The 22266-nt window shown below is 48.2% G+C and overlaps 11 protein-coding genes across 11 annotated transcripts; 3 read left to right on the plus strand and 8 right to left on the minus strand.

Moving 5' to 3' along the window:
- Positions 1–1454: 1454 nt before the first annotated feature.
- Positions 1455–2894, plus strand: N7517_005946 (uncharacterized protein; the record flags this gene model as incomplete). The annotated part of the gene is made up of 1 exon (XM_056723676.1): positions 1455–2894. One exon carries the CDS (start codon positions 1455–1457, stop codon positions 2892–2894), a length of 1440 nt encoding a protein of 479 aa, XP_056579926.1.
- An 871-nt stretch (positions 2895–3765) lies between these two features.
- N7517_005947 (uncharacterized protein) lies at positions 3766–5769 on the minus strand (the record flags this gene model as incomplete). Its single annotated transcript, XM_056723677.1, has 1 exon — positions 3766–5769. One exon carries the CDS (start codon positions 5767–5769, stop codon positions 3766–3768), a length of 2004 nt encoding a protein of 667 aa, XP_056579927.1.
- Positions 5770–6825: 1056 nt separating this feature from the next.
- Positions 6826–8850, minus strand: N7517_005948 (TolB family protein; the record flags this gene model as incomplete). The annotated part of the gene is made up of 1 exon (XM_056723678.1): positions 6826–8850. The coding sequence occupies one exon, from the start codon at positions 8848–8850 to the stop codon at positions 6826–6828; it is 2025 nt and encodes a 674-aa protein (XP_056579928.1).
- A 1148-nt stretch (positions 8851–9998) lies between these two features.
- N7517_005949 (phosphoglycerate mutase family protein) lies at positions 9999–10655 on the minus strand (the record flags this gene model as incomplete). The annotated part of the gene is made up of 1 exon (XM_056723679.1): positions 9999–10655. One exon carries the CDS (start codon positions 10653–10655, stop codon positions 9999–10001), a length of 657 nt encoding a protein of 218 aa, XP_056579929.1.
- Positions 10656–11032: 377 nt separating this feature from the next.
- N7517_005950 (NAD(P)-dependent oxidoreductase) lies at positions 11033–12313 on the minus strand (the record flags this gene model as incomplete). The annotated part of the gene is made up of 6 exons (XM_056723680.1): positions 11033–11298; positions 11364–11530; positions 11584–11755; positions 11808–11964; positions 12044–12228; positions 12277–12313. 6 exons carry the CDS (start codon positions 12311–12313, stop codon positions 11033–11035), a joined length of 984 nt encoding a protein of 327 aa, XP_056579930.1.
- Positions 12314–12958: 645 nt separating this feature from the next.
- N7517_005951 (uncharacterized protein) lies at positions 12959–13603 on the minus strand (the record flags this gene model as incomplete). The annotated part of the gene is made up of 1 exon (XM_056723681.1): positions 12959–13603. One exon carries the CDS (start codon positions 13601–13603, stop codon positions 12959–12961), a length of 645 nt encoding a protein of 214 aa, XP_056579931.1.
- A 299-nt stretch (positions 13604–13902) lies between these two features.
- On the minus strand, positions 13903–14623 carry N7517_005952 (uncharacterized protein; the record flags this gene model as incomplete). The annotated part of the gene is made up of 2 exons (XM_056723682.1): positions 13903–14252; positions 14317–14623. 2 exons carry the CDS (start codon positions 14621–14623, stop codon positions 13903–13905), a joined length of 657 nt encoding a protein of 218 aa, XP_056579932.1.
- A 364-nt stretch (positions 14624–14987) lies between these two features.
- Positions 14988–17137, minus strand: nop7 (mRNA-binding ribosome synthesis protein NOP7; the record flags this gene model as incomplete). The annotated part of the gene is made up of 3 exons (XM_056723683.1): positions 14988–16900; positions 16964–17062; positions 17116–17137. The coding sequence occupies 3 exons, from the start codon at positions 17135–17137 to the stop codon at positions 14988–14990; spliced, it is 2034 nt and encodes a 677-aa protein (XP_056579933.1).
- A 171-nt stretch (positions 17138–17308) lies between these two features.
- On the plus strand, positions 17309–18805 carry N7517_005954 (GPI-anchored transamidase subunit GAB1; the record flags this gene model as incomplete). The annotated part of the gene is made up of 5 exons (XM_056723684.1): positions 17309–17450; positions 17502–17566; positions 17631–17833; positions 17890–18509; positions 18567–18805. The coding sequence occupies 5 exons, from the start codon at positions 17309–17311 to the stop codon at positions 18803–18805; spliced, it is 1269 nt and encodes a 422-aa protein (XP_056579934.1).
- A 78-nt stretch (positions 18806–18883) lies between these two features.
- Positions 18884–19851, minus strand: N7517_005955 (N-terminal L-serine N(alpha)-acetyltransferase NAT4; the record flags this gene model as incomplete). Its single annotated transcript, XM_056723685.1, has 2 exons — positions 18884–19668; positions 19770–19851. The coding sequence occupies 2 exons, from the start codon at positions 19849–19851 to the stop codon at positions 18884–18886; spliced, it is 867 nt and encodes a 288-aa protein (XP_056579935.1).
- Positions 19852–20590: 739 nt separating this feature from the next.
- On the plus strand, positions 20591–21835 carry N7517_005956 (zinc-dependent alcohol dehydrogenase family protein; the record flags this gene model as incomplete). Its single annotated transcript, XM_056723686.1, has 4 exons — positions 20591–20752; positions 20838–21227; positions 21289–21735; positions 21791–21835. The coding sequence occupies 4 exons, from the start codon at positions 20591–20593 to the stop codon at positions 21833–21835; spliced, it is 1044 nt and encodes a 347-aa protein (XP_056579936.1).
- Positions 21836–22266: the final 431 nt, after the last annotated feature.

Raw genomic sequence — 22266 nt, forward strand, 5'->3', positions numbered from 1 at the left:
TATGCTTAAAGCGGGGATCTACGTTGATGTCATAACGGAGAGCATCGTTTTTATTTACTGTTTTTTTGGTTTCTATTTTTTTTTAGAGGTTCTACATTCTGTCCTTTTTTTTAATTCATATTGGAGAAAAAATTAACTAGAATAGCAAAGAATAGAGCAACTTCTTCCTATTGAAAACTATAAAAAATGTTTTCATTTCATAGATCTGGTAACTTTTGTAATTTTAAAATAAATCTTACAGTACCCGGCTCTTGAAACCAATCAAAATTTTAGACTTTGATTATTCGGGATATACAACCAATGAACATCGACTTTGGTCCCCCGGCCTTGAGATAGTGTATTCGTAATACTCCGAGCTCACCTCTAGCCCTGGAGCTATCTTCAATTCCCCAATCGAGAATCTTTTTACAAAAGGCAAATTGAACTAAAAGAGAACACGTAAGCACGATATATGCCACTCTGGAACTAATTCTGATTGGGTCCCTACTAGACGAGGTCTCTGTGGTCCTTTTTTTTATCCTTTTCCCTTAGTTTGATAGCTAGGCGAACAGAAAAAGATGAGAAAATTCATAACCTAGGATTTAAGATCAAGAATATCAGCATCTTCAGACTAATATTCAGAAAATACTGTGGAAAATTACTGCTTTGCATGGCAGTAGAAGCCAACAAGAATTAAGTCCAATGGATTCCAAGGTTGTCTATAGACATGTATGGCAGAGTGCACACTCAATAACAGGACAGGGGTAAGTAGCTTCTAGTAGCAGTAACCCTAGCACAAAGCTCAACGTATGACTCTTGCAGGAGTGATATAGATATTATAGAGAGACAGGAGCCTGGAGTCTGGCGGTGTCTAAGGCTACCTGCCTACTCGGAATATGACCATCTGACCGGCCGGACTCATATACCCCATGTCTACAAGAAACCGAGCCTGTGTACAATGTAGGTGGTTGCACTACTCAAGGGGACTCTCTACTATTTACCTCATGGCTTCATCTAGACAAAGCCCTCCTTTTGATTTTGGTCCCTTAGGATATCCTGCCCTAATACAGTTAGATGTCACCGTAGAGGATAGTTTCAATGTGAAGATCCCAAGATTGATAGTCGCCCAGGCGATAATTGCTAGGCTATCAAGGAGGTCATGAGGCAATCGATACCCTCTTGAAACTATCTACCCTGGAGCTCATAAACTTCTCTCACTTTAGATCAATCGACAACCCTACACTTTCCATTCCTCCACCACTCTCTTCTTTCATCACCCCCTCCTTCGTCAGTTTCCTCATTCAATACTTCAGTCAGACAACTTCTTCTTGTGCTACTTTCACAATCCATGTCTCCACGGACCTCGACAGAGCTTCAGCTTCTACCCATTCGCTGGGTATAGGCTCGCTTGACGACTATTTTATCTTCCTTTGATCGATCGAAATATCAGCGAACCTCACGGAAAGGTCGTCATCATGTCTTCAGCTTCACAGAGAGCACTCACTGCTCTCTGCGATAGCATGGCGAGTGTTTCTATCTCCGCCACCGGGGAAAATCAGCTCGCCCAATCCCCATCGTCCACTGCCCTGGCTACAAATCTATCATCTCTCTCGCCCTCAACAGATGGTATGGATCCATTCAGACGGTTGCCATGGTTCGCGATAGAAGAGATTCTCTTGCGATTGAAGGACTTGCCTACCCTCCATCGCTTGTATCAAGCCTCACCGGCGGTGGCTGATTACCTGAATCACACACCTGGGTTCTTTCCCAAGCTCGTGGAAACATTGATGATTCTCAAGCAATATGGCCGTGACATGGGCCCCCATACCGATACCAAAGTCTTCTTCCGGACATTGGTCTATCTTTGGTGGAAAGAACAGTCTATGGCTACAGGCGAACTCATTTCTTCCGCCGACAATCCATTGCCAGCCACTTTCCAAGATCATCTCATTTACCATGTGAACACCTCTACTCTGTACGGCTGGTGTGAGCGATACTGGATCGGAGAAATTTCCCTCCCACCCTCAACTCCCCCGCAAGCTCTCCGTCGCCTGCTGAGTCTCACAAGTCGGATCCGAAGAGACTCGCATGCCTTTTTTCATGGCTGTTTGCACCTGTGTGTCAACTCCAACCTGAAGCGCCTTGCGTACCACAAGAGTCGGTGGCCCGAAAACGGGACTCGGCCTCGCGGAACGCCTATCGACAACTCCTGGGCAGGCACACATGAGCTGTCTTGGCTGGAAGAACAGCGATTGTTTCACGCCTTTCTCAAAGTATACATCTTCTCGGAGCTACGACGACTTGTATTCAAGGAAGGAGTTCTGAAATTTGACCCGAATCGCATTATCTCGGGGGAATGGTTGCCGCATACCTCGACGCACCTGAAAGAAGGGAATTTGATCGAATTCTGGATTGATTTTACTGGGCAGACGGGAGATCCGGAGAACATGGAGCAGCTCAAGTCGGTGGTGTCTTGGCTAAAGGAGGGACGGCCAATGCACGGCAAACCACTCGAGGGACGATGGCAATTCGAGAAATGTTGCCCAGATCTTTGCATATTTGAACAAAGTCGATACGAGCGCGTTACGGGAGCGGATCCTCTTTACGGGGGCCTGAACACTGGATGCTTTTGGGCACAAAATTGCGAGTTTGTGCCTCAGTCTGGAGTCAAGGAAGCCGCATTGGAAGGAAAATTCCGGAAATTTGGTTTTGCATTTTGGCACGATGACAGAATGATCGGCTTGGGGATCCTGCTGCCGCGTTTTCTGAACGAGACCGTCTGCACAGACATTGCTTACAGGTGGACATCCCTGTTGCAGCCAAAGGATGAAGTGCCCAGGAACAGGAAGCCACAACATCAAAGGTGGACGCTCACGCACCGTTCCCGACAAACCAATTCCAATTCGCGCCGCTAGGTCTGGGTTCGCCTCTCACTTATGTGTTCATACCGGAGGATTGCTTCCATTGGCAGCCAAACTCGGATACTTTCTGACATTTCAGATTGACATGCCATTTTTGACATATCTTCGGACTTTTTCTGATTGAAGATTTATTTCTATTTTTTCTTATTTTTTTCGACTTTCTTCAGATTGGTTATTTTCTCGGCGTTTTTCCAATTTCTTTTCCACTTTTTTGTGATTTATTCAGTGACGTTATGGGAGAAAACAACAAAACCAAAAAAAAAAAAAGACATACATGCTTAGAGCATATCTTGACTGTGTGAGAACGGGTTGCTTTGGTTAGGGGAAAAAGATAAGGCCAAAAAAAACAGAAAACAATGCAAACCATGGATTCGTCCATGGATACCTACGTATCTACCTAACTACATAGTAAAGCGTCTAATCAGGACCTTTTGGTAGGCACTAACAGTAATGTTAGCTTCGTAACTCTCAATTGAGTCAACTAGGATGTCTCAAGATTTCCATCGCCCAGATCCTTTGAAGGAGACAGGATATGAACATTTTCTATTAAAATTCCAACTTCTAGATTGCCAAAGGCAGAATTAAAAGTATCAAAGGTTATATATGGAAAAGTCGTCTGCCTAGTTTATGTATTTTCCGCTTTTTCCTACTGTCGCCTACCTATACAACTGGGAAGGGGGAGAAATTATGTGAAAAAAAATATATATATGAGGAAAATCAGAGAAGACTACCGAAAAGACTACAAAGGCCTCACAAGGCCGAATAGGCGGCCGACTACTGTCCTGATCAAGCCGGCACTAGTCCACACAGATTGTGCAATTTCCAGTCCACATTCGCGACTAAGCTAGAGGGTAAAGTACACGATCTATTCGATCATGATATGATCGTCCCGCTCAATCGAGGCTTCATTCCCAGGAGTAACATGTATACCATGAGTCTTTTTCAAATGTTGGTTAAGATTCCATTTTCGTGAAAACCCATTCTTGTGTCGAATGCAAGACCTGACAGGGCAGACAATATCCACTTTCCGATGAGGACCCTTTCCAACACCTGGTTTAATCGTTTTTGGCTCCTGGTCGACGACCTGCTCTGTGATCTCTGCAGCAGGTTCCACTGCAGTGGGTTCTGGCGGCGCCTCCGGGACTGGGGATGGGGATTCGGAGGGAGGAACGAGTGCAGGAGTCATGTATGCCTTCGAGTGTCGCTGGCCCGGTATCTTCGCCTTTGGTTGGGGCATGGGTTCAACTTCAACTTCAGGTTTGGGTTTGGGTTTGGTTTTTCGCTTGCGACTTGGCCCGGGAGCTGGCTGTGGGCTTGGTGGCGCCGAGTCACTACCACTCTCGCTTTCGGTGTAGGCGTATTCTTCTCGACCATTTGCCTTTCTCTTCTTTCGGACCCTGCCTTCGGGCATGATTCGGAATTCCATATCTTCGCCGAACAGGTCGGCACATCGCTTTGACGCACGCATTACCGCGGGGGTGGGGAGGTCCATCATTGATGCCAGTCCCAGAACTTCACTCCAGTCTCGCAATTTGAGGCGGCCCTTGGTGTGATGATCGTCATCACCAGCAGGGGAATTGCGAGATTGCGCTCGGGTTTGGGAACCTTCTTGCAAACTTTCATTTTCGGTCTCCGGTCCAGTGGATATGCGTGCACTGTTGGAACGGCGTGATGTTTCTCGCTCCTGAGACTGTCGAGTAGTTCTCCGACCACGCGATCGACTTCTGCTTCCGCGGTTGCGGCTCTCTCGAGTCTGGTAGCCTTCTTCATCCGAATCAGTCCATTGCTCGTCAGCAGAGTCTTCCTCATACTTGCGACCCTTCATGGCGCAATGGAGGCCATAGAGCAGCCGGTCTACCTGTGAGATCACATTGCGGACCACTGGACGTAATTGGCGAAGAGAGTAGTCTTCGTCAAGTAAAACTGTCGGTCTGAGGATCCTTGTATCGACAGGCTCTTCTTCCTCCTCCTCCTCCTCCTCCTCCTTTTTCTCTAATTCATCTTGCATCAGTTCATCCTCGTCGTCCAGCTTATTCGCAGTGTTATCTTCAATTTCTTCAAAATTCAACTCTCGGGCTTGGAAGGTCTCCTTGGAGACCTTCAGTATGAGCGCTGTGAGGCATTCTTCCAATTCTGTACTAGGTCGGGAATCAGGTTGCATTTGGTACCTATCAGGGTCTTCCATTATCCTCTGGATGACCTCGTTGGCACGGGGAACTGTTGTTGCATGAACAGGCCATGCAGCCCATCGCTTGCTCACACGGAGTGGCGCTTTTTTAACGACTCCAGGGTTCTTCCGCCCAGTGTCCCGAGCTCGCCTGCGAATCGCGTGGGCATTGTAAAGGTGAGCGGCCAAATCTCTGCTTCGGTGGATAGCCATTGCATTATAGGCTCCAATATCGTCGGCGTTGTAGTTCCTCCAGGAAGTGGCATGCCCATCAAACAGATTGGGGCGCTCAACCCCAGGTCGCAGGTCAAGACCTCGGTCAACTACGTAGTAAATTGGGTCATTCTGAGACTGCTGCGCCTTCTTTGAGCGTCTGCGACTTCTGCCACGATCATTTTCCTCGTAGCTTTCATCATCGGAGTCATCCTGGAACGCCAAGGGCTGTTCTCGCATTATCATGTCAAATTCACTTTCGCCTTGGTCTAGCGCCTCATCCATGGTATCTGCTTCAGAAAGAGGTTCTAGATGATCATCTTCCTTGATGGGGCCTCCAAAAAGAGAACTTCTTGGCGGTTCTGGCTGAGAAGAAGGTTGCAAACCGACATCACTGCTTGGGCCTCCAAATAATGATTGGCGTGGCTGCGCAGATTGCGGTGGAGGAAGTTCTGGCCAGGGTACCTGGCTTCCATACAAAGATGACATGCCGGGAAGAAACTTTGGTCTCTTGCCGTTGTATGTGCAAAAGGTTCGGACGTGTAGTGCCTAGATATCACATATATGCGGATTTTTATTGGACAACATCCGACTTGAAGGTCAAGAAAACACCCGGTGTCAGAACTCTCAGTGATCGGTACTTTAAATGGTAAATTTTGGCTTTCTTGTCCGACTTTGATTGTTTCTGGATATTGAAGATGTCGAAAATTCCAGGCGGGTGGATCACCGACACAATCACGTGATTGATATACACCATCCCGGAATATTTACGCTAGTCCCAAAAGGGCAGTATGAACATTTTTGACCTAATCTCTATTATTTGTATCACTATGCACACCATAGAGTCCAAATTATCGACGGTGATGAGTTTCCTACCAGATGTTGGACCGGAACAATATATGCTGTCGTAGATACGAACAGGATCTCGGTGAGAAGTTGAGTCGTTCTGTAAGGCAATGTACAACACAGTTGATAGTCAAGATAGGCTGTCACATTTGAGATTTGGGTACCGAAGATGCTGGATTTTGTTATGGTTGCCTGAATTGGCTGCACGGTTTTGGTAGCAGAACAGACTGTAGTGTACGCTACTGTCTCGGTTGTGAGGAAGGTGATCCATGAGGCGACGTGACTTTAGACAACAGAGCTTGACCGGTTGGAGATGACCCTAGCGGAAACAAGAAACCAGATTAGTGTGTATAACCAAATAAACCCCTGTAGATGATGTGTCCAGGATGCTCTCTTTTCACCCTCGGGGTTAGCTTCTCGTTGGGGTTTAGCGGTCCCCACAACTCTAAGGGCCAATCAATACATGTCGTTCAACTTCAATCTATATGATGAAACTTGAATAGTTGAAATCGGAACTTCCACATGTGCGAGAGAGGCTGGCAGATAGACGTGTACTGCCATAAAGAAAGTAATGATATCATCTTCATAAAAATATAGACAGAGGACTCTATCTAATTATCCAAAACGAATGAAAGTGGCAAGGTCAATTGTCAGAAAGCAAAGCAAAACCATCCTCTTTTTATATTTGCAAGCCGCATTTTAGAACCAATCGTTAGGAAGAAAGAGCGGCATAGAATCTTCCCAAATCGAGTTCGTCAAAGGACGCTTATTGGATCCATCGGAGTCCATGATCATGATCTGACCGTAGGGCTGAAAGGTCTCATCGTACAAAGGACACTCATACTGGAACCCATACATGCCGGAGGACCATATGATTTTTCCATCCTGGCGCCAAACGGCGTGGGCGTCGTTGGCGCCGCTGGAAGTCAGAATGCGGAAATCAGTTCCGTCAGGGCGGATGGTACAGATATCGTAATTAGTCGGAGAAACCTTGCGAGTAAAGAGTATAAATTCTCCATCGGGCGAGAAGGTGGGAAGGTTGTCCCAGCCACTGGTAATCTGGGTGATCTTCCTAGTCTCAATGTCGATAATGCGCAAACCAATATCTGTCTCATTGCCGTACCTGGCAGTGTCGGCACCCCAGACGCGGTAGACGATCTTTTTTCCATCGTGAGAAAAGCTGGGAAACCCGGTGTTCAGATCCTTGGTGTTATTGAGATAGAGGTTGCTGGTGGTGAGGACCTCGCTGTAGGTGCCATTTGCGGTGGAGCGTACAATCCAGGCTCCTCGCCAATCACGCGCCTCAAACCAGGCGCCCACCCCAAAGGCAATCCACTCGTTGTCTGGGGACCAGCTGGGATTGAAGGCCCCGGCCAAGCCTTCGGAAGTCAGCGTAGTGTCTAGGAGAGTGGCATTATCAGGTTTGTAGACCAAAGAGAGCTGATCACCCTCTACGTCAAAAGTGGCAATGGAGCAGTTCCCAAGTTGCTTTTCAGTCACAGCTATGCGATCATTTGACGAGAGTTGGGGGAATACATCAGTGAAATGATATTCCCAGTCCCTGTCCCAACCGTAAAGCTCCTTGAAAAGAGGGCGGATAGACCAACCAACCTTCTCGTAAACCACGTACTTTCCATCGCGTGACCATGACGGAGAGCGGATAGTGGTATTGTAGTAGGTACCGTTTGTGAGATATAGGCCCTCCTTAGTACCGCCCTTCAGATGGTACCCAATGGTGGAGTTCGTGACGTATTGAGGAAAGGTCTTCATACCAGGACCACCAACCTCTATGCGACGGTCAGAGCCATTGACTCCAATAGACATAATTGTGGAGTTGGCAGCTCCGACAAGCTCAGGTCGATGTGCATCCCATGTCGCATTACGAGTCATCTCGTAGAATATGAGGCGAGTGCCATCAGGTGACCACTTGGGAGACCCAAGGCAGTGGCCAGTACGGTGGGTCACACGGCGAAGATCTGAGCCATCAGGGCGAATAATATAAATACCGAGTTCTTGGGTGTGCTCCCAGCCATAGAGGCCGAGGAAGGTTTGATTTCCGTGGCCATCCCATATTGTGTTGCGGTCTGAGGAAAATGCAAGCCAGTCTCCGTTTGGCGACCAAGCTGGACGGAAGTGACCATTCATCATGTCCTCATCTCCCCGATTTTGCGGGATATCGGTGATATTCCACTCGGCACCGGTCTCCAGATCCTTGACCCAAATGTTAGCGTTGTAGTTATTGGCCGTTGAAACATATGCCGCCAATGTTCCATTGGGTGAGATTACAACGCTATCCTCCGCTGCTGGAGACGACACAACCGGCTGTAGATCGGAGCCATCTGGGTGCACACGCCAGATATCGGAGTTTCCATCACCGTTACGCTCACTGGTGAAGGCAATCCATTCACCATCAGGAGAGAAATCGGCGTGGTATTCATAACCGGGATCTTTCAATAGAGGACGCTCGTTCGTGCCGTCGGTGTTAGCGATGTATAGTTCTGAGGTGCCGGGGGCGATTCGGTTCATCAACAGAAGGCCCTTTTTTCCAGCCACCGTGGAGGGAGACGTAACACCTGTTAATTTGCTTGTATTGGTGTCGCGCGGCAGGTGAGCATGGAGGTTAGCACGGCTGTCACTCCCAGTACCCGAATCTCGGCCATAAGGGCAGTTTGCTAACGCAGGGGCGATGGCGAGGCCCACTACAGTAGCAATACTCAAACGCATTTCAAATGACGTTGAAAACTTTGGAAAACAAGAGCCTCGGGTAAACGAAAGAATCTCCAGGGATCATCCAATTGAGAAAGAGTTGTCAACGGTACCCGTGGTCCTAGTACATAATATGGAATGCGGAAATGGAAACCTGGAAGGTGCTACCTTCATACCGTCTTATAACCATCGACTTGAGGTTCACCTGGGCCCCCTAGCGAGTCCTTTACAAATGATATATTCATAAATATTTTGATAATCTTCCAGTGGAATCCGTTGGGACCAGCAACTTGCTTATCATCTTACATCAATTGGTGTCCTGTGTATTAAATGAGATCTCGTTCTTGCCTCGCTCAATAATACTTTTGGTTCCTCGAATAGAGGGTTGGTAGACATCTATATGATACTCACCACAAGGTATTGGTATCTATTATCAATGGTACAACCGGGCAGCTGAATCGTTGTTTCCGCGTAACAGAACGCTGCACCAACTAAGCATTTCCAGACTAATCGTAGATAAACTACTTTACTACTTTGACTAGAAGAGCGGGATGAGTCCGGAATAGTGTTTGAAACAAGGGTAGACGCTGCATACTTCCCAGGGTAACCCTAAACATGTCATAACTTCGCCACGTTAGGTAGAAGTCATCAAATAAGAAAGAGCAAGAGTTCCCACTCCTAGGCATATCTTCTATGGCTCTATGCTCCAAGCCTATAACTACTGACATAAAATACTGACTACACAGGCCATAAGGTACCTTGGAAACCGTGAGACATGCCCAATCGGAGTCAGCAAAGCGCCACCAGATCAGCCCAGCTCGCGCTTTGCATGCAGTACAACCAAAGGAAATTTATCTGTACATTCCCAACATTGATATAGAAATATATATGATTTGAAATTAAATCCGCACATCTCTAATCAAATCTTACAAAAAGCAACCTTGGAACTTCTCGGGTATAAATGTGGGGTCGTAGATGGAGTCTCGGAGATGCTGATGCGGACGCAAGCCTTTTATTTCGCCATTTCTGCTTTGGATTGGTTCTTCTCATAGAAAAGGTGAAACATAATAGCAGACAAAGAAAAAGAAATAATAGGAACCGGAAATCACAGCTTCACTCTATTTTATGTACATCCCCAACGCTCAACTGGCGAATCAAAGTATTGGTCATTCTCTCAACGCTGATTCCACAACAATTCTCGAGTCCTTATCAAATGTCACCATGAAACTTTTCCACTTTGCTTGTCCAACTTCTGTTCTCTCTTGACCGATGACGGAGCTCAAAAACCCGCCATGTGTAACAACGACAATGTCAGGCCTTCCGCTGTCCTTTAGTTCGTTGAATTTCTGCTCCAATCGACGCTGGACTCGTGCTCCGCGGAGCTTCAAGCACTCTGAGTCACTGGCGTAAAGACCTTCTTTTTTTGGGAAAGTTGGATCCAAATCTAAGATTTCCCAAGGGAGATCGTAAAACTCCGAACGTAAGATAGCGATGTCCGAGCCAGTATCACACGGTCGAGCAGAGTGTGCCTGCACATCTGGCTCTAACAAAAGAATTGCGCCATTTTGAACCCCTGCCCCGGAGCCTGGGGCGTAATACTTCTCATCGATGGTTTGCTGAAAGCCCAGACGGGCTGTTTGAAGAGTGCGTCGGAGGGGAGATGTCATCACAAGGCCAACGCTCTCTTTGAAGGGAAAGTCTTGACAAAGTTCCAAGCATTGTTCAATGCCTTTTTCTGTCAATGGCGGGTCGTGAATAGTTGTATTATGGCCGGGATTGTGCGTTCCCTCTGCGTGTCGGATGAGATGTAACCGGAAAGACATTTCGGTGACGGTTGAACAGTGAGGCTCTGACCGAGTTGAGAGATATAATAGAGTGAAATTGAAGAGAACGATGAATCTCATGAATGTTTTCATTCTCCGGAATTGAATGATTGGTACAACTATGGGGCCCCCGAAGCTTATATCCGACCTTGGGGAGCTTAATCGGACCTCTCTTCTAACTTGGGAAATATCAGCCGCAGCTAATTATATTCGAGGGACATGGGACCGGAACTTGTCCGAATGGCAAATTTTGACCAATAAGAGGATATGCTAGCATTTAATGGAAACAAGAATTTACAGAAGGATGGTAAGATCATCGATCCAAAACAACATTGGAAGTCATCCCGAGCGCGTTCGTAAGCCGTTAGAATGTACTATTAGGAAGGACCGTTTTCCTTTCTGGTATCTCGTTCCTTTACAAAGGTATTCTCAAAGTCAAGACCAGCATCTTGGCGTATGATACCGTACCCAGACGATGAATCCAAAGGCCGGCCGCCATGCGCATCTGAGAAGTCCCTCGCTCGTACCATATTTTCAAGTGCCACCTCGGCGACTCTTAATCTCGTACCGACATCTTTGGCGCAGCTGATGCCATGCTGAACATCCTTGATACCGAGATTCAGATTCGACAGAGGGGATTGACCTAGACGATATGGTCAGCAAGAGAAAGAAGAACTCGCGGATCCTCAATCGATGTCATATTCAGACCTTCCTCTGGCATGTAAACGCCTTGCGTCATGCGCGCGGAGCTGGAATACATCATTCCAAAATTCAGTTCAAGCAACTTTTCAAGCATGTCTGCACCAAGCTCGCTTTTCTCCGCTAGTACATGGGCTTCTCCCACAATCTCCATTGCTCCTGCGACGATGAAATTACTAAAGAGTGTCAGTGTGACTGTTATGGCACCGTATATTGGTCGCAATCTCACCCCAAAGTTTTGAGCAGAGTCGCCTTCTCGGGCTGATCGGACACAATCATCACATCCCGAGCAATGACACCTTTTCCGAAAGGTGCAATTTTATCAATGGCTTGGGTTGGGCCAGCCATGGCCATCAACACCGTACCACTTTGCGCAGCCGGGGTGGCCCCGAAGACAGGTGCTAGTGTAGTAGGTGAGAATCTGCAAGACATGACTGATCTGGGGTCACTTACCAGCAACAAAGGACGCGTTCCTTTTCTTTAATTTTTCATCTGTCTCTTTGGTCGTATTAGGATGCACGGTGGTAGTATCAACAAACAACTTGCCATCAATATATTTGACGGCCAACATTTGGTCAATGATACCATTCAAAGCCGCATCATCACTGGTCTGTTGCTCAATGTCAGTGTTTAGATACGGAGAATCCGTAAATGTTTCAGTAAATCCGAATCCTAATTCATGTACTCACAGATATGAATATCAGGTCACATTCGGTGACAAGCTGGGCGATAGACTCGCATCCAATACCCCCAAGTAATTCAAGTGGCGCGCCGCGAGACGCCGTCCGATTCCAGAATCTCAATTGGGATTTTGTGTCTTTTTGGAGAAATCTTTGAACATTCTGCGCCATTGCAAGGCCCATACTCCCGAGTCCTAGGAGGAATTAGAAAAGCCTAATCAGATCGTTCTTTGATGCCGTACCTATCCATCCCACAACTTGTGGTTTGTTTGAAGTCATTGTTGGTGATTAATTTGATTATAGCTTGTGCTAATACTGAGTGCTATGTGCAAGTTATTACTTGACATGTTCCAAGGAAACATCGGCAGATATAGGTGAGATTTCGGATGTGACCCGAGGGATGACTCACCAATGATAGCCCCCGGGCGGGGCGCCGAGCACTGGTCTTGGGGCCAAAACATCCCTATATGGTGCCCACTAGGATGAAAGGGATCTATAAGATGCAAGTTGGGTGTGAGGAGGGATATATTATTCTAAGACATGGCTAAAACAACCCTTCTCAACGATGAAGATCAAAAAATAAGATGCCCATTTTACCGTCAACCATCTACATCATCGTATTCTTCACAGGATGTAGCAGCATAGGTGGTAAGCAGATCGATCGATCGACTCTCTTCCACTGCCATTTATGAGAACTGATCTCGATGCCTAGGTGAAACGGGAAAAGCAACGCAACCTTACCTCATCCGCATCACCACTCCCCAGCCAGGCTCGATAGAGCTTCCCAGAATATTCCGAGTCGAACATGTAGGTCATATTTTTCAGAATATCGTGATGCATATCCCACGTCCAGATACTGTCACTTCCAGCACTGATAGCACCAGGCTCACCTGAATTTTCACGGCGGTACAACTCCTGGGGGTCTCATTCTTGCGCATGGTAAACCGGCTGGGGAATCTGAACCGACTTTAAACCATAATACAAAGCCCATGAGGTTGGGGACATCTCCGAACCTAGACCCAGGCCCTTTTCGGCAAGATCAGTGTGCATCATATGAAGCACACGTGCTGAAAGTCGAGACATGGCAACCGGGGAAGACCGACGTGGGATGCCTTGTCCTTCGGTGAACCCGTATATCACATCACGCATCGGCCAGCCCGTGTTCGCCGGGTTGAACTGTGGAAGCCAGGTAATCACATCTGCTTCCTCCCCAAGACCCCAGGTACATGTTTCTATCTCTGCTGTTGGTTTGGGTGATAGGAAATGTGCCTCCTTTGAGACATTTGGGCCCTCCACTGGCATTGGGCCCCAGACGGTCGGAAGATTCACCATACAATGATCTACCGTGTTTTTGAACTCATCCCATGTACCATGGACAGCGGGGATGTAGAAGTAAGAGTTGCGCTCCCAGGGGTGTAAACGGAATTGTTGTTTCGCGAATGCCGTTGCTTGCTCTAAAAAATGATACAGATGTCCAGTGTACCGGGCATCCGTCTCAAATTGCCAGATAAAGTCGTACTGTTGATGAAGCTGTGAGAAGATCTGCACTGGCTGGAAGTATTGGTACATTGCCCTATTCAATAGTGAGCATATCCGTGCATATGATAACAGGATAAGCCCTACTCATGGACGTTCTTGGTCGGATACCAGTCCTGCAGGAGCTTCGTGTTGAAAATACTGCAAGCCCCCAAAGCTCTTCTGGGAAGTACTCTTTGAGACTATCCGTGGCAAGATTGTCCATCGGGTCAGGTAAAGTCTCGTTCTTTACGTCGATTAGAAGAATCACCTCGTACTCTGCACCTGAAAGAAGAGAGAGGAACAATGACCATAGCGCGGATGTTGTGATGTCATTTGTTGTGTACTTCATGTCAATCGTAGAGCGTAGAATGACAGCTGTCCTGGGATGGAAACGAGGTAGACGAGTCTTCTGATGGTAATGTTTCTCCAGTGTGTCCTACCTGTTGGTTTTGCTGTTTGTGCAGTGTGAATCTCTTCGGCTCGGGGTTCAACATGTTGTACCTTTCGTGGTTGCGTTCCAGGCAGGCCTGTTGCAAGTGAGCCCAGTTGACGGCTTCCCAATTCTTCAAAGTACGAGATGCAGTATTATCCTGTGCTTTCACTTCATAGCTATATGCACCATATCGGGAGGATGGATCAACACAAAGGTCCCCGTCCAGGTTCCATGCCTCATACGAACCGAAGATGGGAGTAGGGAATTCTGAATGTCGGTGATCGAATTAGAGCCTCGTGTCCTCCGTGATGATCTTGCTCAGGTCACAAACCTGATTGATTCCAGCGGTATCCTTTCATCGCCGTGTCTTCGTTCTTAGGGTCCAAAAATGTGCCATCGGGGCCAACACACGATTTGTAAGACCCTCTCCACTTTTTCTTCCATGCGGCGCTGTTATAGTCGGGATATGGATTATATGGGACAGGTCGCGATGCGGGATAATGACCATATTTCCCGAGACGCAACGAGGGGATGTGCACGGTGATCTGTGGACGAAGCAGGATTATCACAAATACAAAAGATGCAATGAGGACCGCGCTGAGTTTCTGGAGTGCTAGGTCAGTACCTCTGAGCAGCATCGTGCCTCCACAAAGCGACCAACAGGAAGTATGTAATTTCCAAATTCGACTTGCGTGTGTTCACGTGGATGCACATAACCCTGTTGACATGGGGAAGGCGCACGTCAATGTGAAAGATCTGAGAGCGATTACAGAATATGCGCTGTAATGAGTTGCCAATACTTCCTTACACCTAGTGATACGGCGATCCTTTGAACTACAGGGTCTCAATATGGCAAGGGCAAAAAGTTATACATATAACTGGGATGTTAGCCCATAGATAGCATTAAAACTTCACAAATTTTTGAGGTGCCTATACATGGGACATATCCAAACCGCAACGCCCGGAAAAAGCACTATTTAACATGCACAAATGACCCGAGCTTTACTTCTTTTCGCCCTTCTCACCCTTCTCGCCCTTCTCAAGCTTGCGTCTCTTGGAGCGGAGCTTGGCGGACTCATCAGCGGTCTTCTTGTTCGAGTACATCATCTTCTCAAGCAGCTTGCGCTTCTTCCGGCTCATCATCATCTTCTGTCTCTCGAGCTCCTCGTCCTCGGAGCGCTTCTTGGCGGCAACCTTCTTGGACTTGGAGGATCTCTTCTTGGCAGCTTCTTCGGCGGTGGGGTTAGAGGTGAAAGGCAGACCAGCAGCTTCGGCCTCGAGCTCCTTTTGGTGCTGAGTACGAGCAGCCTCGTCGTCATCTTCGGACTCGGATGCGGCTTCCTCCTCAAAGCCACCGAAGTCTTCGACTTCCTCCTCGGACTCCTCATCGCTCTCGTCGTCGGTGCCGGCGACATCCATGCCTCCGTCGACGGATTCTTCCTCGGACTCCTCAGCAGTAGCAGCCTTGGCCTCAGCCGCGGGCTCGTCCTCCATCTCCTCGTCACTGTCAGAGGCCTCGGCGGCAATCTCGGCTTCATCTTCCTCCTCCTGATCGGCGAGGGTGGCGCGGGGGTCGTAAGCGCCGCGAGCAGCCTTGACCCAAGGGCTCAAGTGGGGTGGAAGAGTGGCACCAGGTGCGTAGAGATCAGCTCGGAGGAGCTTTCCCTCGTTAATGCAGTCCCAGACCCACTGGGGCTGGATGTAGGTACGACCAGGGATGCGGCTTCCAGGCTGGACCTTCTGGACGGCGTTCTCATCGGCAGCGGGAATGGCGGGAAGAGACTCCTGAGGAAGTTGAGGACGATCGACAATTTGGTGAGTGATGCGGGGGTCGGTCTCGTCGTGAGTGAAGGCTCCATCACCCAGTACGGAGGCCCATCCAACGCGCTTGCAGCCGAATGAGCGCAGAATGAACTCGAGGGGAGCCTTGGGCGCTTCACGGGAAACGTAGAAGACGAAGGGGGCGAATAGTGCACCGGCCTCATTGCCGCTCATTCCGGGCTGGGGAAGGGTGTCGGCTTCAGGAGCAGCGGGCTCGAAGCGGTCGAAGGCATCGGTTGCCTCATCGGGCGTAGTGTCGACCATCTCCTCGTCCGTGCTCTGGTCCAAATTGGCCTTCTTGATCACCTTATCAACCTTGGCTTGAAGTTCCTTGGAGACTTCCTTATTGGAGTTGCCGTTGCTCTGAGCCTTGCTAGCCTCGAGAGCCTTGGGCACCTCACCAACTGTCCGGCCCTCCAGAGTGAAAGCCGCCAACTCGGCACCGTTCTCGTCGCTGCGGGTATCGAACTTAGGGGGGTATCTCAATCCAATCGAAGAGTACAGGCGGAAGTTGACAAAGCCCAGCAGGGTGGTGTAAAACTCGACAAAGGTAGCCATGATACGGTAATCGACGTCGCCATTGACACGCTGTACGAAACGGTAAGGCACGAGCCACATAATGTCTTGGCCCTGAATGGTGGCCTGGTAGTAGATACCCTTAATGGAAAGGAAGGATCTTCGCAGAGAGTTGGTCATGATCAGGTAGTGCTGGAACTCGTGGCAAAGGCGCTGGCAGAGCGCAACAGTCTTAGAAGGAACATGGTCTGTGGAGGGAAGGGTAGCGAAGAGGAAGAGAAGAGACAGAGCGTCGTCAAGATCACGGAGGGCATCGATAAAGGTCGGGTAGCGCTCTTTAATGACATGGTCCAAGGTGAGTCTCGGGGCGTTGTTCTTTTCTAAACGGGAGGCATCGCTGACTTCTCCACGGCCGAGAGAGCGAGCAATCTTCTTTGCGAGTGACTTCTGATCACGGAACTTGTTGAGCAGGGGCTCGTGTAGCAAATACTGAATGTCCTTGGTGTAATAGAAGGTGGTGTTGGGCGTAGACGTCTTAGAGGCCTTCTTCTTACTACGGGGCTCGCGAGGATAGATACCTGATATCGGAGATCATGTTAGTCTTGCGATTCAGATGGAATAAGGATAGAAGAGGCAATTACCCTTGAAGATGCATAGTCGGCGGAAATCAGGCAAAGAGATCTGAAGTTTGCGCACGGCCTGAGTTCTGGTAATGTAGTTCTTGGCTGCGCCAGAGGTACCTAAAAGGAGTGTTAGTAAATCCAATTGAAATCCTCGGTTCATTTCAACATACCCTTCTTCTTAACTTTGCCCATGATGAAAATTGGTTGTCAAAAGATCTAAACGGACTGCTGATAAGAAGAAGAAAATTTCTCGATAACTTTTTTTTCTCACCGCAACAAAGGTGGTCCGTGCCCGAAGGCGGAGAGAGACCGTTGGGTCCATATGGACCAGCTGGAATCAACAACGAGAACACTCACCCCGTCATGGCTGTAGACCGACGGAAGATTGCTGTGTTCGGCGCGGCTTTTGTGCTGCGTCTACTTCTTACATGTCTTTTCCCTTCATTACCTGATTTGTTAACGGGGAGAGTCGAAGTATCAACACCCGTCAATAGTTTCAAACGCCGTACGTGTCTCCGACCATTGACTCCGCATTCTATAAACTAATTATCTGTAGTGCAAGAGGGCCTGTTTTTGTACACAAGAAATGTGTCGCCTTATGATGGTGGCGTCTTCCATCAGGTTCGTGGATCTAGATCTCTCCGACTCCGTTCCTTGAATTGACAATTCCATCCGAATGATCTAGGCACCGCTCCTGTTACCTCTGTTCGCCCTACTCCCGGATGCGAACAGTTCGCCCTTACCAACATCAATCTTCTACTTCCTTGTCGACCTCTTGAACGCGTACGCATTGGTAACTATATCTGCGTCGGGTCAATCGGTTAAATCGAGACTACACTCGGCAGTCCGAAAACATGTCCGATGGGATGGAGTGTCCGTTGCAGCATGGTATGCTTCTTCTGGCCCGCTCAATCATATATATTTGCATACTTACCCGGCAATAGGTTTTTGTTCAATCCTTTCACTATCGCGACATGTTTAGCGCGGTCAACCAGCGTATTTACAACATCAGGAATCCTCTTCGCCGTTTCTAATGCAGTCGGTGGAAATAGCATCAATGCGATGCTAGCCCTGGGATTTGCTTCATACCTGTCTCTATACCCAGCACTGCTCTTTGTCCCGTTGGTCCTGCTATGCTATGACCAACGCTCGGAGAGACCAACCCCACCCAATGTTGGATCTTTCATTGTTCAACACGCTGCCCTACTACTGGCTAGCGTTGCAGGCCTGCTTGGTCTCTCTTGTCTTATCACTGGCAACTTCTGGGAGTTTATCTCGGCAACGTATGGTTTCCATCTTTTGGTTCCAGACTTGACCCCCAACGTGGGGTTGTGGTGGTACTTTTTTATTGAGATGTTCGACTCATTTCGACAATTCTTCCTCGGCGTTTTCTGGCTTCACTTGGCCAGCTACGTTGGGGGTCTCACGGCTCGCTTCCGCAGCCAACCCCTATTCGTCATTGCCTCGCTCTTAGGTGTCTTCGCCATCTTCAAGCCATACCCTAGCATCTCGGACGCGTCGCTGTTTTTCGCGTTGCTCCCATTATATCGCCACCTTTTCCCATGTCAGTATCTCCAAACATCAAGTATATCCCAGAATCATTTTGACTAACTCGTCACAGTGATGCGTTATACCTTCTTTGCGGGCTCGGCAATCTTGTACTCCAGCCTCCTCGGCCCGGCTTTCTACCACCTTTGGATCTACGCAGGATCCGGAAATGCCAATTTCTTCTACGCCATCACCCTGGTCTGGAGTTTGGGTCTCTCTATCCTGCTGGCTGACACCGTCTTCGCCGCTCTCAGAGATGAGTGGGAGCAAGAACACCCAGAACAGGTGGGCACAGAGGTGCGGCAGGTGTAATGTATATTAACTTTTACACATCACTATTCTCATATCAATTATTAGCATTCAACCCCTTAACAAAGAGATATCCAGCTATTACAATTTCAACCTCTTCGACAAGATCAAATAGTCCACATCCTTAATAGTCCCATTGCGCAACATGCGCGGTCGGGGCGAGTACTCATCAACCTCATATCCAAGCCGCTCATAGAACCGCCGAGCAATCTCATTCGACTTGAAAACAGTCAGCATAGACTTCTCCAAGCCGACAGCACGACCAATTCCCTCCATCTGATCCATGAGCAACCTCCCCACGCCCCGTCCCCGGGCCGCCGGCGACAAATGGATCTCGTAGCAATAAACAACCTCCTTCCCGTCCTCGTAGGTAACCATAAAGGATAAAAAGCCGAGCACATTCCGAGAATCAGTATCAGATGACGAGACAGGCTCATCGCTTTCCTTCGGTGACGACGGAGCGTTGTTGTCGACGATATCGCTCTGTTTCTCTCTCGGAACTTGCCCCCTAGAATCACTAGAATCACCCAGCGTGCCGCGCAGAATCAAATACTTCATGTCGGGCAATTTCATCTCTTTCCGCTTCTTGGTACGCGACCAGCCTGCGCTGGACGCGCTGTAGGCTTCGCTTGAGGTTTGCTCGATTAGATCCAGGCATGCTTCCAGATCAGCTGCGGATATTGTTGCTGCGGAGTAGACATCCACGCGTGGTGCGGGAGTCACGTCCCGCTGTGGTTGGTCTTGGGATGGATGGGGTTGATCCGTCGCATCATTTTTAGCTGGTTCTCCTGTTTGCGTGGGTGGAGTCACGTATTGAGCGATGAAGTCGCTAATGGATAATGCATTGGTCTGTTCGACCAGTGGGACTAAACGGTCATTATCACGCGTCATTGAATATTTTTGAATCAAGCAAATCAATAAAACAAGCTTTGAGGCTGAACCAGGCTTGCGAGAGTGGTGTACTCACTTTTGCTCGAGACGCGTCGGGTTGTGGTTCGCGGTCTTTTGGCTTTTAATTTCGTGACTCGGCCTTCTTTCACGGACTGCATGGTTCAAAGATATGTAGGAGGATATTTGATAAGTCCGAGATTAAGTGCAGCTCGAATGTAAGGATTTTGGGATAGCTGAAGAATGTGGGCCGGCGACCCCGGACTTTGACCGTTGACGGGAAGTATATGCGCACCATTTTTTTGTTTCGAGTTCAAATCTGCAGATATAATCTTCCCAATAGGATTCATACTTTCGTAAATATATCAAGGCATGTCTAGTGTGAATAATGCATAGGGTACTCCTTGTGCTACTCTAATATCACAAGGCCTATTTTTCTTGTTCTTCTTTTTCCTCAATATATATTTCAACTTCAAAAGTCAAGAGCAATCATCTTGTCCTACCCTCCTTTTCTTATATTTGATTGCCATATTCTCTTATTCAACCTCTTCTTTTTCTTCTTCCTCAACCTCATGCCTCAACCGAGTTCAATCGCATAGATGCGTGTTAGATAGCCCCAGCGCGCATACCAATGGCACTACGCTTTCCAATGACAGTACGCTTTGAAAGATCAATACGCATGAAGCTAGATTTGGCAAAGGAAATCCCGCGACGATTTTCCTATCTAGGTAACAGGTTTTGTTGGGCCTTCTTAATAATCCTTCCGTCATACACTGGGTGGATCTTTCGCTTAAAACAGACAGACATACGTCAGGGACGCCAACGATATAAAGTCTCCCAACCCCTAATAATTTCGCATGTACACTGCTTTAAGTATAGTGAACTATTTCATATAGCAAAATGTCTCCCTCCACTATGAAGCAATGGGTCGTTCAAGATCAGGAGCACGACTTCGACGGTCTTGTTTACAAGGACGCCGCCGTTCCGAAAGTCGGCGAAAATGAAGTCTTGGTGAAGCTCCAAGCTGCATCGCTGAACTACCGTGACCTCACTATCCCAAAGGTATGGCATCGAGAAAAGCGGATGTTTGAAACCTTGATTGAGTTGTCTGTGCAAGACCATAACCGAATTCTAATCTTCCCCATAGGGCATCTATCCATTCCCTCTCAGCCTTCCTGTAGTGCCAGGCTCGGATGGCGCCGGTGAAGTCATCGAAGTGGGATCCAAGGTCGTTGAATTCAAGAAGGGTGATCAAGTTGCAACTCTCTTCAATCAGGGTCACCAATATGCCGAGATTGACACATACGCCGCGGGTACTGGCCTAGGTGGTGTGATCGACGGTACCCTGCGCGAGTATGGCGTATTCAATGAACAGGGTCTTGTGAAGTCGCCAACCAACCTCAATGCCCGCGAGGCCAGCACTCTACCATGCGCAGCGCTCACCAGCTGGAATGCACTGTATGGCCTGAAGCCTCTGAAGCCCGGCCAGATCGTTCTTGTACAAGGAACCGGTGGTGTCAGCATGTTTGGCTTGCAGGTTAGTACTGACACATTCAAATCCCCTCAGAATGGACTCGGCTAAGATAAATTGTTTATAGTTCGCCAAAGCTGCTGGTGCAACAGTTATCGCTACAACTTCTTCTGCGGCAAAGGCCGAGAAGCTTAAGAAGCTTGGTGCTGATCACGTCATCAACTATAAGACTGAGCCCCACTGGGGTGAAGCTGCTCGCAAGCTGACTCCTGGCGGAGCTGGTGTGGACCACATCATCGAAGTTGGTGGTAGCGGAACTCTCATGGAGAGCTTCAAGTGCATCAAGTTCGAGGGTATCATTAGTGTTATTGGGTTCCTTTCAGGCGTGGATCCCAAGACACAGCCCACTGTTCTGGAGGCATTGACTCACATCTGCACCGTGCGTGGTGTTTATGTTGGCAGCAAGGCTCTCATGAAGGATATGATCCGAGCCATCGAGGCCAATGACATCCACCCTGTGGTGGATGACAAGGTGTTTAGCCTTGACCAAACACGGGAAGCATATGATTACATGGTAGGTTGCTTCCCATCAGCGAGGAGCGTTCGTGTGCTAACATATTGGAATTCAGTTGGCCCAGAGCCACTTTGGAAAGTTGACCATCAAGATCAACTAAGTATGGAAACAGGAATATGTCCTTGCTAGCATATACAGTATGCGAGAGTATACAAAGGAACTTGGAAACCTTGGAAAGAGTGACAGAAGGAAGTGTAACTTAATATCTGGTAATAACAGCGAGTGGCCTAGTGGTAACATGCTACGCGTGTGTACCACGAGGGAAGTGCCAAAGATCTTCCACTACTTAGCTGTTCCGGTTCGATCCGTTGAGACCGCGTACCCTCTTATTTTTTCTGTCTTATCCTTTCGATCTATAAATCTTTCAAATAAACAACAATTTAAGGTTTTGATAGTGGAGACCTGCAATACCTAAAACCATCCTAGTATCTCTGAGCATCTTTCTGAGGTGTGTTTTTAATAATGTCAACATTAGATCTAATCATTCGAAAATCCTATGTTGGTTGTTGGTTGTTGGTTGAGGTGAGCATT

The sequence above is a fragment of the Penicillium concentricum genome (genome assembly GCF_028827145.1).
Source record: "Penicillium concentricum strain IBT 3081 chromosome Unknown utg000002l_segment0_segment0, whole genome shotgun sequence".
Classification (NCBI taxonomy): domain Eukaryota; kingdom Fungi; phylum Ascomycota; class Eurotiomycetes; order Eurotiales; family Aspergillaceae; genus Penicillium; species Penicillium concentricum.